Source organism: Stenella coeruleoalba (genome assembly GCF_951394435.1).
Source record: "Stenella coeruleoalba genome assembly, chromosome: 9".
NCBI lineage: Eukaryota > Metazoa > Chordata > Mammalia > Artiodactyla > Delphinidae > Stenella > Stenella coeruleoalba.
In genome coordinates, this window is record NC_137155.1 from 21,212,096 (window position 1) to 21,227,225 (window position 15,130).

At 36.5% G+C, this 15,130-nt stretch overlaps 1 protein-coding gene across 11 annotated transcripts in view; it reads right to left on the reverse strand.

Moving 5' to 3' along the window:
- The window catches only part of MAGI2 (membrane associated guanylate kinase, WW and PDZ domain containing 2), a 1,347,997-nt gene that overhangs the window by 493,005 nt on the left and 839,862 nt on the right, over positions 1-15,130 (reverse strand). For all 11 annotated transcript variants that reach the window (XM_079931544.1, XM_079931541.1, XM_079931547.1 and 8 more), the window contains one exon: positions 11,541-11,756. In XM_079931544.1, the coding sequence (XP_079787670.1) occupies positions 11,541-11,756 (216 nt within the window). The remainder of the gene's footprint in view (positions 1-11,540; positions 11,757-15,130) is intronic.

A 15,130-nucleotide genomic window follows, 5' to 3' on the forward strand; every position in this document is an offset into this window, starting at 1 on the left:
TACCTTAATCATATTTTCATTTGATACAGTCTATGCTTACAGTTAATGTTCAGCTTTCTGTAATTGCCATCCTTTGAAATGAGGGAAAATAACATCTTAAAGCCAGATAGGAAATTGTTGATTTTACTTCTCTGAACAGTCATAAAATTTAAATTTCCAAAATTTATTTTACCCTGTAAGGGAGCTCTGCAACTTATATTTTTAATGGCTCGGTGACAAATTTTAATAAATCTCATGTCTTTATGTTATTTCTCCTGTCTTCATGTTATTTCTTTGGAAATAAGCATGGCTAGAGAACATTTAACGGGGGGAAAAAAAGATTGAGGAACATATTTATAGCTTATAAGGAAAGAGAATAGGAATAATTTGAGATTAATTTTTTTTTCTTTTTGCTTAGCCATTCTCGATAGCAACAAACATACTCCACAAGAAGCAGTAGAACATAATTGCTAAGGCTGGTGTGAGACTGCCTGGGTTTGAATCTGTCCTTCATGGTGTGCTGTTGGGCAAGTTATTTAACTCACTCTGTGCATGCCTCAATTTCCTTAAATGTACAATGGAACAACATTACTTCCCTATAAGGGTTAGATGAGACATGTATAAAATTGCTTAGAACAGTCAACTACCAGAACATAGTAGATATTCAGGAAATGCTATATACTTTTATCAGTGAGTTCTACCACCTAGAACACTAAATAAATTGTGTAGTTAAATCAGCCAAGCAACCTAAATGATTTCTCCCCACTGAAACAAAAAGTATGTGGTCAATTTCAAATGATTTTTAAGATGTTAGGTGTTTTCTCTTAGAGGAAAACATAGGAAGAACACTCTTTGACATAAACCACAGCAAGATCTTTTTTGACCCACCTCCTAGAGTAATGGAGGTAATGGGACCTAATGAAACTTAAATGCTTTTGCACAGCCAAGGAAATTATGACAAGACAAAAGACAACCCTCAGAATGGGAGAAAAATATTTGCAAACGAAGCAACAGACAAAGGATAAATCTCCAAAATATATAAACAGCTCATGCAGCTCAATATTAAAAAAAACAACCTAACCAAAAAAATGGGCAGAAGATCTAAATAGGCATCTCTCCAAAGAAGACATACAGATGGCCAAGAGGCACATGAAAAGCTGCTCAACATCACTAATTATTAGAGAAATGCAAATCAAAACTGCAATGAGGTATCACCTCACACTGGTTAGAATGGGCATCATCAGAAAATCTGCAAACAACAAATGCTGGAGAGGGTGTGGAGAAAACAGAACCCTCTTGCACTACTGGTGGGAATGCAAATTGATACAGCCACTATGGGGAACAGTATGGACGTTCCTTAAAAAAACTAAAAATAGAATTACCCTATGACTCCGCAATCCCACTACTGGGCATATGCCCAGAGAAAACCATAATTCAAAAAGACATATGCACCCCATTGTTCATTGCAGCACTATTTACAACAGTCAGGTCATGCAAGCAACCTAAATGCCCATCGACAGATGAATGGATAAAGAAGATGTGGTACATATATACAATGGAATATTACTCAGCCATAAAAAGGAATGAAATTGGGTCATTTGTAGAGATGTGGATGGACCTACAGTCTGTCATACAGAGTGAAGTAAGCCACAAAGAGAAAAACAAATATCATATATTAACGCATATACGTGGAATCTAGAAAAATGGTACAGATGAACTGGTTTGAAAGGCAGAAATGGAGACACAGATGTAGAGAACAAATGTATGGACACCAAGGGGAGAAAATGGGGCAGGGGTGGTGGTGGTGGGATGAATTGGGAGATTGGGATTGACATGTATACACTAATATGTATAAAATGGATAACTAATAAGAAAAAGAAAGATATTAGGTGTTTTCAAAAAACAGTGCAATTTCTAAAGAAAAAAAAGGAAACACACAAAGCTAACGTTTCTTCTTTAAAAGGTCTTTGCACAAATTGAGTTTTTCTTCCTCAGTTGAAACATGTTGTGGTGTTAAGTGATTTAAAGGAGGGAAAATAATCCTCAGAAACCACAAATTTTTTCTAAGTTCTGTATGTTTTCCTACAGAGTTCTGCATTTGATTTTGCTGGGTGCCAGGGGCTGCTACTGAGCCATGAACTTGGCATCACTCCGGTACCTTTGAGCGTACTGATTTATATCAGAATCAGAGACATAGCTCCCCGATTTTATATTAGCCCAAAGCTTAGTCTCCTCATATAGCGTCAGGGCAAGCTTGGCTTTTAAGTCTAACAATAGACTGCTCCACACTCTTGTTTCTGCTCATTTGTAGTAGTGACCATGGTGGTGGAAGTGGTGGGGCTTGAAGATTTCCTTTGCTTTCTTGCAAACTCAACAATCTCATCAAAAAGTATGTTTGTTAGGTTGATATAAAGTCTTACTGTATTGTAGTCAGAGGTGGGAAGGAGTGGAGGCTGTCACAGCTGCTGTTTGTTTCACTACTAGAAGCTGAATTTCTTGGAATTTGAACTTTAGGCTCTTGTAAATGAATCAAGCTTGAGTGATTACTTCAGGCTTGATCTTGGACAGGAGAAAAATATCATTCTAACTGATTTTTGATATGGCCATACTATAGATCATATTCTATAGTGAAAATGGAGGACATTCTGCCTTCAGAAAGGAAGCTGTCATGCAGTGGCCACCTGCGTTCTATGTAGCCAGTTGACTGGAAGAAGTCAACATCGTAGGTCACTGCTCAAAGAGTGCTCTTATCAATTCTCCTTGCTTCCCCTAACCTTCTCAAATGAGAAGAATTATACTATGGGGGCCAAAATATTTGCATCTTAGTGATTAGTGAATATTTGGTCATGACTTAGAAAAAATATAATTACTTTTTTTTTTTTTTTTTTTTTGCGGTACGCGGGCCTCTCGCGGAGCACAGGCTCCGGACGCGCAGGCTCAGAAGCCATGGCTCACGGGCCCAGCCGCTCCGCGGCATGTGGGATCTTCCCGGACCGGGGCACGAACCTGCGTCCCCTGCATCGGCAGGCGGATTCTCAACCACTGCGCCACCAGGGAAGCCCTAATTACTTTTTTTTGATGTAGTAAAACATGCACTTGGACAAAATCCAAAAGTACAAAGAAGAAATACAGCGCAAAGTAGTTTTCCTCCTGCTTCTACTCCCACTGCTCTAGCAATGCAGTTAGCAAAGATGATTATATTTTCTGCTCCTTCTGAGATGTTTCTATGCATGCTGATAACTGACTTGTAGCTGGTATTTTCTGACTCCTTACTTCTCCTAAAGTTTTTCTAAGTTTTTAAAAAATGCACTATGATTTCTTTTTATATACAGTATGCAAATGAGGAGGGGTGGCCCTTAAACACTGTGAAAAATAAAAAATATATATAATTTTTTTTCCTGAGATGTTAACTAATGTTTCCTTTTAATATTTGCGACCATGAAAGAAACACAAGAATTAGGGAAAGTTAGGGTGATGATTAACTATGCTGCTGAGTTTTCAGATGATATATCAATTGGGAGAGCAGGAATTCCCAATCCTGTAAAGAGATTACTTTTTATCTGTAATATTTGTAACGAAATTGGATCTCATCTATTTAGGAGGCTAACCAGGGAAATATGAATTATTAAGAAAGCATAGTCGATACCTCAAGGTTATTTTCATCTATATCTAAAACCCACAATTGTTTACAAGTTCTTTGGAATATTAAAAGAACAATATGAGGAATTATAAGAATAGAAAAATGCAAGGTCTGTGAGTGGAAGATGACAGGAAAGAAATCCTGAGACATAAAAAACTAAACTGGAAAGAATTACTAAAAAGATTAGTAGAGGGAATTATTTTCCATTGACAGGGGAGAAGAAGTGCTGCCTTCATTAGCATATTTTCTTCTATTAATTTTAATAAAAGCAGACTGATACAGAGTGGAGCAAGTCAGAAAGAGAGAAACAAATACCGTATTCTAACGCATATAAATGGAATCTAAAAAAAAAAAAAAGTGGTACTGATGAACCTAGTTGCAGGGCAGGAATGAAGATGTAGACATAGAGAATGGACTTGAGGACACGGGGTGGGAGGGGGAAGCTGGGGCGAAGTGAGAGTAGCACCGACATATATATACTACCGAATGTAAAATAGCTAGTGGGAAGCCACAGCATAGCACAGGGAGATCAGCTTGGTGCTTTGAGATGAACTAGAGGGGTGGGATACGGAGTATGGGAGGGAGGCTCAAGAGGGAGGGGATATGGGGACATGTGTATGCATATGGCTGATTCACTTTGGTGTAAAACAGAAACTAACAGTATTGTGAAGGAATTATACTCCAATAAAGATCTATTAAAAAAAATAAAAGCAGACTGGAATAATGGCAATAAAATGAACCCTCACATCTTTGAAATTGTATGTGTTATGTGGTTTTCATAATGTAATGAATTCTGAAGATATTTATCATACAGAAACAAGTTCCCCAAATCTTCAACTAACTTTGGGGTTAGAGAAATTGATAACAAGTATTGAAAATATTCAAAGACCAAAGCAAGGTATAAAATGAAATATAGGACACGTATGTACAATAATTCTTAGATCTCGCTTTCAGAATTCTGTAAAAAATCAGGAGATTAGTACTACATGAAACATAACATCACCTTCTGAAGTTTTAGGAACATCAAAGGCACTGAAAGAGAAAAGGAAGAAGGCTTTATTTAACCTTGATCTTGATCATTCAAGTGCCATTCTTTGGGGCCAAATTGGAGTCAAGGTATTTTTTGATGAGAGTAAGAAGTCAATTAGGAAGTAAAAGATAAAGGTGCTATCCCCTTATCTCTGAGTGCCCAGAGAGACCTTATCCAGAGACCTTCCCTCTTCAGAGCCAAAGACCAGCCCTCAGCCAGAAATAACTTGAGCAATTTTTGTCTGACAATAAAGTAGCTAAGATTTCACACTGAAATTATAATCACATCCATTAGGAGAAATATGTGATAAGAAAATGGGCTACAGGGTGAATATCAGGCCTAGAGAGAATGGATGGCCATGACTAGAAATAAGTTTCAACTCTAACAATGCCTGGAGAACCTGAAGACACAAACATTTCTGTATGTGCTCTACAAACCCCGGTGTGAGCCTGGTTGCTTTTGCTGTGCCTTCTTCCTTCATGTATAAATCTCTGTCTCATATACATCATATAAACACTCAGAGAAGCAGAAAAAAACTCTCCACAAAAGGTTGAATGCAAGATTCCAAAAATGTTGCATCAATCTGAGGGCACAAAGAGGTTCAAATAGTGCTTCGCTTTCAGATTTATCACAAAGTGAGTCTGCCTTGATTTAAAAAGACATCCCTGAGGGTTTCCCTGGTGGCGCAGTGGTTGAGAGTCTGCCTGCCTATGCAGGGGACACGGGTTCATACCCCAGTCCGGGAGGATCCCACATGCCGTGGAGCTGCTGGGCCCGTGAGCCATGGCCGCTGAGCCTGTGCATCTGGAGCCTGTGCTCTGCAACGGGAGAGGCCACAGCGGTGAGAGCCCCGTGTACCGCAAAAAAAAAAAAAAAAGACATCCCTGAAATTAATCATGATTTCATTTTTTCCCCCAATGGTATAGTTTCAGTTACTACTAAAGTTCATAGCTACAGACTCTAAGGTGATTACCTTGTTACTCTATAATCACACCTGATGATCCTTTTAAGAAAAGATCAAATGCCCCTCATTTATAAATGGAATATCTAATTTTAGAAGGTTAAGTTAAAATAGCCCCAGAAATTTGCACCTCCAGTGAAGAGATAAAACCAATACTGTTTGGGAACAAGATAATAAAATTAAGCCTCTCCCCTCAAAAAAAAAAAAAGAGATAAAGATCTGAGTGGATAAACACATCGCAGTCTCTGTGAACCCACACAAAATAAGCAGGGGTTAGGCGCTGGGGTGCTTTCAGAGTGCACCATTATTCACAGGAAAACAGCGAGATTCACTACGGAGGACATAATTCTTTTGACAGTGACAGGACCTCATTCACAGAACCAGGACTGATGGTGCATGCACAGTCAGCGTGCCAAGTGGCACAGGACCTGGATGCGGGTCCCTAATGGTGAACTGAGATCATTGCTGAGGACACTTGGTGATCACATAAGGGACACTCTGTTTGCTCTCTGGGAGACGCAGTTCATTTGCACTAATTGCAGGCTTGGGGGCCTGGAGAAGGCAGCTCTGTGTACACATACTGTATTCCCTTTGTTGGCGAAGGTAGCTCTCACGGGCCCTGTTCCTCCTGGCATTGTGTATGTGTGTGTATTAACAGAGAGACTTAGCTGCCTTTAAAATATATGTGCATTTCTAATTCTTTGCACTAAGCTTACTAATAGCTGGTGAGGGGAAGCTACAATATAATAGTGAATTACTTTCCGGAAAAGTTTAGCAGATAATTCATGAAATAAAAGAAATCCAAGAAAGCCTAATCCAATTACTATGGTTTACAGGATTTGTTTTTGTTCAGAAAAGTTCAGTTGAAAAAAAAAATGTATCTACTGATCTATTAACCACCTATCTATTTGGGTTATTTTCACAGTTAGAGAGATTTAATAATTCTCATCTCTAAGAATACATCTCTTAAAATAGACTTCTTTCTTTTGTTATCAAACAACTTTTGAAGAAATGTAAGATTAGGAATTTCATATCTTTCAAACTTAGAAACACTGCATGTTGAAAACACTGAATAGTGTAAAATGAGCATGAAATAAATCTAATCATGTTGATATAGTAAAGTTTTGACATTCTCAAGAGGTTTGGTTGATTAAAAAAATAAATATTTACTAAGAAATTAAAATATTTAATGATATATACTAATCACCAAGACAGGTATACAAAAAGGTAGAAATAGTCCTTGTCCTGGTAATGTTTACAATTTATGAGGGGATGACAGACATGCACATTATGAAAAGTTACCTGCAAGGACCAAGCTAACCAATACCTCCTAAATGAATGAGAAGTGTAAGTTGTACTTCAATAATTCAGAAATGAACAGTCTCAACTTTTCACTACGAGAGTAAACAAGTGATTTCCAGAGAATATAAAAATTTTGATTGAATTGCGAATAAAAGAATAGCAGGTTCAAATGTGGAAAAGGCTTGTCAGACAGGTGAAGGTGTTTTATGTGTATGGGAATGTAGACGAGAGAAGAGAGTTGGGGAATAATGGGAACCAAAGATAACAGAGGTGCTGCAGTCAAGTGTGAGAGGACCTGGCGGTTGCCCAAAGAGTTTGAAGCAGTAGAAATAGAAACTCATCCAAGTTTTGAGAAGGATAGTTAACGTGACCAAATGCTGGTTCAAGAACCTTTTAATTGATCGAAGAGTAACAGGGAATTTGACAAGTGGAGCCTGGAGGAATGGAGGTCAGTTAGGGGACTGTGGTCCACAAACAAGGGGATGAGGGAGTGATGTAGGATGGGGCAGTGATATTAGGAAGGAAGAGATAAAAGCTAAAGGTACAGCGATCTTTTATACCTAATAATGTATATCCAGCCTGGGGGGAGAAAAGCATCAAACTCTGAGCTATCTGGGTAAAAAGCAGAATTAGAGAAATCCAGCAAGGGACTCTGTAAATTGGTTTGCTTGTTTGTTTTATGGGAGAAGAGTTTAAGGGGAATGTTGCATTTAAGTTGCTGAAGAAATGCTTGGGGTGGGGGCAGTCCAGTGGGCAGTACTTAGAAATATGGCCCTGGAACACAGGAGAGAATGAAGGTTGCAGGTAAATCTACAGTATTGAAGCCACAAGGCTGGATATCACCTCTAACAAGATAAAGATGTCTGAACATAAGGTGAGGTTGATGTCAAAGGGAAGGTTTCCTGAGCATATGAATTTTAAATATAGTTTAAAGGCAAATTCTCTAAGATGATGTAAGGATATACCATCCTTGCAAGAATTAGATCTAATATCACTTCCATGAACCCCGTGAAGGACAAATATAATGGAATACAACGTAGATGAAATACACTGCACTGCAGGATTGTGATTTACCTTACAGAGGTCAGAAGTCTCTTTGTCCTCAGCATAGTTAACAACCCAGGGAAATATGGCGGAAAAGGATGAGTTCAGGTTTTCCTGGGTCTAGATTTCAACTCTGCTACCATTATCTTAGTTAAGTACCTTAAGGTAAATTTCAGCATCTCATTTGTTGAGCAAATATACTGTGATTATGGGACTAGAGATAATATATGTCCTATATGCCTAGCACATTGTATGCATTCATTAAAGGGATGTTGCCATTATTTATTTTATTTTTATTGTAATTTCTGTTATTTACAATGATAAAACTACATTTCTAAGGCTAGAACTACACTAATTTCCATCACCAAAGTGACATATATCAGAGAAAGAAACAGTTCTGTAATGTAATTTTGAGTAAAAAGAGAGAACCTAGAATAAAATATATTCGTTGATAACATTAGTAGAACTTCATGGAGAAATTAACTATTTATAAGTGATCACTGACTTTACATAGATATGGTCTGAAAGAAAAAGAAATACGTAATTCTATAAACTACAATTCAAAGGAGAAAAAGAAAATGAGTAATGGGTAAATTGAGGACTCTAAAACCTTCATTTACATAGAGAAAGTAGTTCATTCTGGTAAAGTATATAAGGAGTTAAAGACCGGTAGGTTTGGTACTTATATACATACAGAATATTATAAAGAACTAGGAATCTTTTATATCCACAGAAGGAAATAAGTTCACTTGCACATGATTTCCAGAAATGAAAGAAATAAGAAGCCTTTGGTAGGTAAAGATTTATAATTCCATGTTTAAAGATGTACAAGTAAAATAGTAGTCCTGTGTCTACAAATTGCTAAGAAATATATTTATGTTTCTATTTGGTGACATAAGACTCAGGAGAGTAAAGCAACTACGATCGTGGGTTCTGGATCCAGTTTTCCTGTGTAATATTTCCTATTTCCAGTTACTGGGCAAATTATTTAACTGTAGTGTCCTCATCTGTAAAACAGTACCTAACTAATAGGTCTGATAGGAGAATTAAATGAACTAATACACATAATGAGGTTAAGGAGTTCCTAGCACATGGTAAGATCCAAAAGAAGTTAATTATTTAATATTGTTTATTGTCATTATCATCAATATTACTTGGAATGGAATGAAATTACCTCAGTCAGCTTTTCTCCCTTTGCAAATGTGCCTCACTATATTACTTATGCTCTAAACGGATGTCTGGTATTAATTACTATTACAGGCTCTTACAGGGCAGTGTTAACTAAAATTTAAGCAACAATTTTGTCACTATTGTCTGAAGTGTCCTGTATCCAACAAATGTATATGAGAAGAAGACAAACGCAGGACAAAGACCCTGTGCTAGGAAAAATGTGATGAAGTTCAAATGGTGAAGAGTTGGATAAATGTATATAAGGGGGGGGGAGCAAAGAAAAAGTTTTATCCTAAAGTTTCTCTTGGATAAACATAAAGAAAAACAATGCCATCCCTAAAATGGGACTCGTCAAAAGATTTCTAGTAAGGGATGATGGACCAATTTTCTGGTTTGCGGCTGTTTCCTCCATCTTTTAACACTGGGTGAAGAGATGCCTAATTTTTACATCTCTCATGTCCCATAATAAGAAAGAAAAAGTAGTATAAGAACACTTGCCAAGCCAGGCTCACAAAACCATGTTTGTGGCATCTGTTGACTATCCAGATATCCCAGAGCTGTCCTGCACAGTTGTTCTCTATCACTGTCAGCCTCAGAAGTCCAGAGACAGTCACATGGCTAGGGCTGGTAAAGAAGAGTTCAAACCAGTCCATTTTCCCTGGAGCCTTAAAAACTTCCTAGACATAAAAATACTCCATTCTTCATGTCTAAGGTATGAGTAGAAGGGAATGGAGCTTTCCAGATTCACTGTGCCCCCCAGTTAAACAAATTTCTAGTTTAAGAATCTGTTGGTCAAGAATGCTTCATTTGATTTGCTCTATACAGAGTAGAAATGAAATACAAATCAATTATTTGGGCCCAATCAAGGCCATATATTTTATATTTTTAACTATAAGGTGTTAACCAGTAAGAAATTCTATAACTGCTCTTTGACACCCAACTTCTACTTCTTTTGTGATTACTTGCTTCCATTTAGCTGAATTGTTTTTCTTCTCACATAAAAGATCAACTAAGAAAACAATGTCCTATCAACTTAACTTAAATCCATTACATGATGAAAAGTAAATATTTTGACAGAGACATTTCAGAATCAAAACAGAGAAGGTATCTAATTGCTTGAAAATTACCAGATCATATTACAGTAAACAAGTTACATTATGCACCCATAGTGATATTTAGCATTTGTACCCAAATATCAATGACTGCTAGGGTCAGAGAATAAGTTTTTAACCAATATATTAATGGAGGAAGTTACCCTCCTCTGAGTAACCAAGAGGAAACCAATTTTTAAGGTTTTACACCTTGATTGACACATACTGAAATTTGGTTTCCTTTATGTTTAATAAAGAACATTTTTACAGGTAGTAAGGAAAAGGAAGGTAAAAAAAAAATAGGCTTATGAAGCTTTTCTTTGATAAAAATAATTGGTTATGAAAATTCAAACATTATGTCACTATAGAAGCAGTACAGTGATAAGTACAGACATTAAAGTAGTTGTAGGAAATATCTTAAGAATAATAAGTATGCAAGGTACATGTGTTAATGTTTTTTCAACAGTTTTAACACAGCCCTTTGATCTTCAATGCCCATTAAAATAATGATATGTCATTATTAAAAAATACCTAAAACAAAACTTTGGAAACTTATTCCAAGATTATAGGCAAAGAGAATGCCGTAGTTTAGTTTTGGTAACGTTTAATTATGAATAAGATTATTTTAAAAATCTATTTTATAAATAAAAATTTTGGCACTATATTAGTAAGTATAAGAAAATTACAAATCCATCCCTTGCAAAAACACACTTTGTATCTGTCTGATACTTTTTTTATATATGTGATATGACAGATGATAAATTAAAGGGATAACAAGTCTTTCCCTTGTTCAAGGGTAATTGCCTTCACAGTGTCACTTGTGAAGATGCTTTCCCCAAATTGTCAGACTAGGTGGTAAGGATGGGGGGATAAATACATGGGCATTATGTAGCTATGGTTATTCTGTGGACTGTATTCATTGACGCCATTAACTAAATAACACAACACAACCTCTCTTCACAAAGCTGAAAGTATAGTAAGATTTCTAAGGATAGATTATATCTAATATTAATTAACAAAAATTTTGCAATGTCACACAATCATATTCATGACTTGTAACACCTTCTAAGATTTAAACCACTCACTATATTGCCATTAATATTGTATAAGTGAAACCAGAAACTGAAGAAGTTGAATGGATTCCTTGATATGTCAAAATTAAAACTAATAAATTGGATACAAGAATCATGTCCTTTCCTATATACACACACACACCTGAACATATATATGTGAAAAAAATATACATTTGAACACACGGATATAATATATATTCAGCTACATCTAGAAGAGCTGATAAACCTGTAACAAATGTAAAAGACTAACCTGGTGTTACTACTACTCCATTTCCATTGACCACAGGCCTCTCTTCCTCTTCCTCCTCAGGAGGCTCTATGCTTGCTTTCTCCATGTTGCTTACTGATTTATTCCTTTTTCGTTTTCCTTCAGTGCTTGGAGTGGCTCCAGGAAGTATCTGGTCTGTTACATTTAGTAACAATGGTGCTGGTTCTGCTGGAGGCTTTGGGGTACCGTAGTAATTGTCTGCAAATGATACAAAACATATGAAGTTAAATATTTCTCCTACTGGTGTGCATAATTTGTAAAGAACGGAAATTTTATTAACAAATGTGTATCCTAGTTTATACATATATATGTATTTTACATATACATACATACATATCATTTTATATCCTTTTATGTTTTTGTATAGGTGTTTATTTGTTGCTTCTATTGTATTGGGCTTTAATGCTTAAACAAAGATACAGACCTATCTTCATTTCACCTTAGTGCCAAATCAAAATATAGTCTTAGCTATTAGTTTCATATGACACATAGCAATTTCAAATTAATCAAAAACTTTTTATAACAAGCCTTGATTATAATCTTTTTAAAAATAATTATGTCTGAATAAGAGTATGGGTAACTTATTCTTTAAGCAAATCTTATAACATTCTGGAAAGGCAAAGCACATTGTGCTCTTCTCCAGTTTGCAAAGGGCTCTGGCTGCTGTCCTTGATGTGCACAGCATCCTGCCTAGAGCTGGATCTCCACGCCAGTTTCGTGGTTCCCATGACTGCCGACAGTGGGCCTGCTACTGTAATCATTCTTCAGATTACCACAGCTCTTTTTCCCACAGCTCCATGATCTGAGCTACAGAAAACATTTGTTTCCCCCATCAGTCTGTGAGACTTCTAAAAGAGGAGACTAATTCCTATTTATCTCTGTCATAAAAGCCTGGCAAACAGTAACATGGAATATATGCTTACTATGTGAACATCTTTTTATATTCAAAGCAAATTACTTTTATGAAAAAAATACTTTAAATTTTTGCTTGGTAAACGACACAGTGGTGTTTTTAAAAAATCAATGTTATGCTTTTAGCATCAACTTCAAACCCATATTGGTGTTTTCAGTTAATTGAATAATTTACGCACATATTTGCTCACTCATTCATTAAAATCTTTATTTAGTACTGACTGTGCACCCAAGCACTCCAGTATACGTCTGAGAGAAAATGATGACTATTAATACAATCCTTGTCTTCCAGATGCTCAGCGGTTTAGTGTGGAAGACAGGCACATTTGACATTAAGCAGATAAGCATTAAAACAGGAAATAGGATTAAGCACTCAATCAAGGAGGCACAGAGGGGGAACCACATCTCATTATCTGCAGAGGCCACTGAAGGCAAATGAGAAAACAGTGTGCTGTGAAAGAAACCAACCCTTAAGTAGCAGTTATGGGGTCTAGATTTGGATTTTCTATATAACCACAATTCAAGCAAGTTATTTACTCAGTAAGGCTCAATTTCTTCATCTATAAATTGGAATGGAATCCTTGTTACAATCACCTGCGTTCTGGGTTGCAAACAACCAAAACATACTCTAGTTAAATTAAAGATGATAAGGATATGCTGAAAAGGTATGAGATGGCTAGTTGAGGGAAGAGGCTGGAAACCCTTGAGGAAAATGGGCGGAAACAAAGGAGTCCATTGTGGACACCCAAGCTGCGTCTGCTGGCCCTGGACTCTGAAAGCCTAGCAGGTTCCACTACCACAGGCAATAGAAGCACAATACTTCTTATCTAATAAACATAATATAAAACTAGTAAATAGTCCTGCATGTCCCGATAAATAATATAATTTTAAGTAGTGTTCTGAGATCTTCAGTGATTTTTTTTTTAATTGGAGTAAAATTGCTTTACAATGTTGTGTTACTTTCTGCTGTACAATAAAGTGAATCAGCTACATGTATACCTATATCCCCTCCCTCTTGGACCTTCCTTCCACCCCACCCCCATCCCACCCATCTAGGTCGTCACAGAGCACCGAGCTGAGCTCCCTGTGCTATACGGCAGGTTCCCACTAGCTATCTGTTTTACACATGGTAGTGTATTTATGTCAAACCTAATCTCCCAACACATCCCACCCTCCCCTTCCTCACTGTGTCCATATGTCCATTCTCTATGCCTATGTCTCTATTCCTGCCCGACAGGTAGGTTCATTTGTACCATTTTTCTGGATTCCACATATATGCATTAATATACAATATTTGTTTTTCTCCTTCTGACTTACTTCACTCTGTATGACAGTCGCTAGGTCCATCCACATCTCTACAAATGACCCAATTTCGTTCCTTTTTATGACTAATATTCCATTGTATATATGTACCACATCTTCTTTATCCATTCATCTGTCAGTGGACACTTAGGTTGTTTCCATGTCCTGGCTATTGTAAATAGTGCTGCAGTGAACATTGCGGTACATGACTCTTTGAATTATGGTTTTCTCAGGGTATATGCCCAGGAGTGGGATAGCGGGGTCGTATGGTAATTCTATTTTTTAGTTTTTTAAGGAACCTCCATACTGTTCTCCATAGTGGCTGTATCAATTTACATTCCCACCAACAGTCCAAGAGAGGGTGTGGAGAAAAGGGAACCCTCTTCAGTGCTTTTAAGTATATGTAGTACTAACAAAAATGAATCACACTTCAGGGCTTTTTTTTTTTTTTCCAATTTGTCTTTTAGGGTTTAAATCTCCCTGAGGTAGAAAAATAACCTTTTACTAATTAGAAATAAATGCATAACTCAGGCTAAATAAATATTAAGTAAAGGTCTGGTTGAATTTACATTCCTAAATAATTACTCCTATTGAATGAGATGTGATTACAAATTATACAGCAATATTCTATTTCTACAATTTGATTTATGAAATTAATAGTTTAGACTAAATTTTAGATGTAAAAGAGTACAAATCATTAGTTAAGACATTAAGATTATCTTTATTAGCAATAATAATAGCAATTTAAAAGAGGCACAGAAATAACCCATGTAGTTACTACACTTGAGAAATGTAATTCATGGAGAATAGGCTTTTACCTTAAACCAAATGCACAGAACAAAGAAACCAGAAATACCTAAAAGAAGTTGAAAAATTAGCCAGATGGTCAGGTAGCTAAGTCACTGAAATGATGTCCTGATGTTTAAATACATACAAATCAATATATTAAGGATAAAATGTGCCTTTTAGGTAACATACCAGCATGTTTCCAAAAAACAAACATCAAAACTTTTTAAAAATATAATTTGGAAAAACTGTCCCATTAAGAATGAAGTGCCTCTATGCAGAGTGCCAGGATTTAGAGAATCTAAAATCCAAAATATCACAACAATACGGTGTATGTTTAACAGCACAGATCGTGGTGAGATAAACCTGACTTTGAATCCTGTCTCCCCTAATCTGGCTGTCTCTTTATATCCTTGAATTGATTTAGTTAAAGGGACTGTGGGGCTATAAGATGACTGCAGTCACAAAAGTACAGTCACAACTACAACAACTACTACTATTATTACTATCATCACCACAATTTAGTGAGCTGGACACTGTAAAGGGCATTTTACTTCTGAGCGCTTGTATCT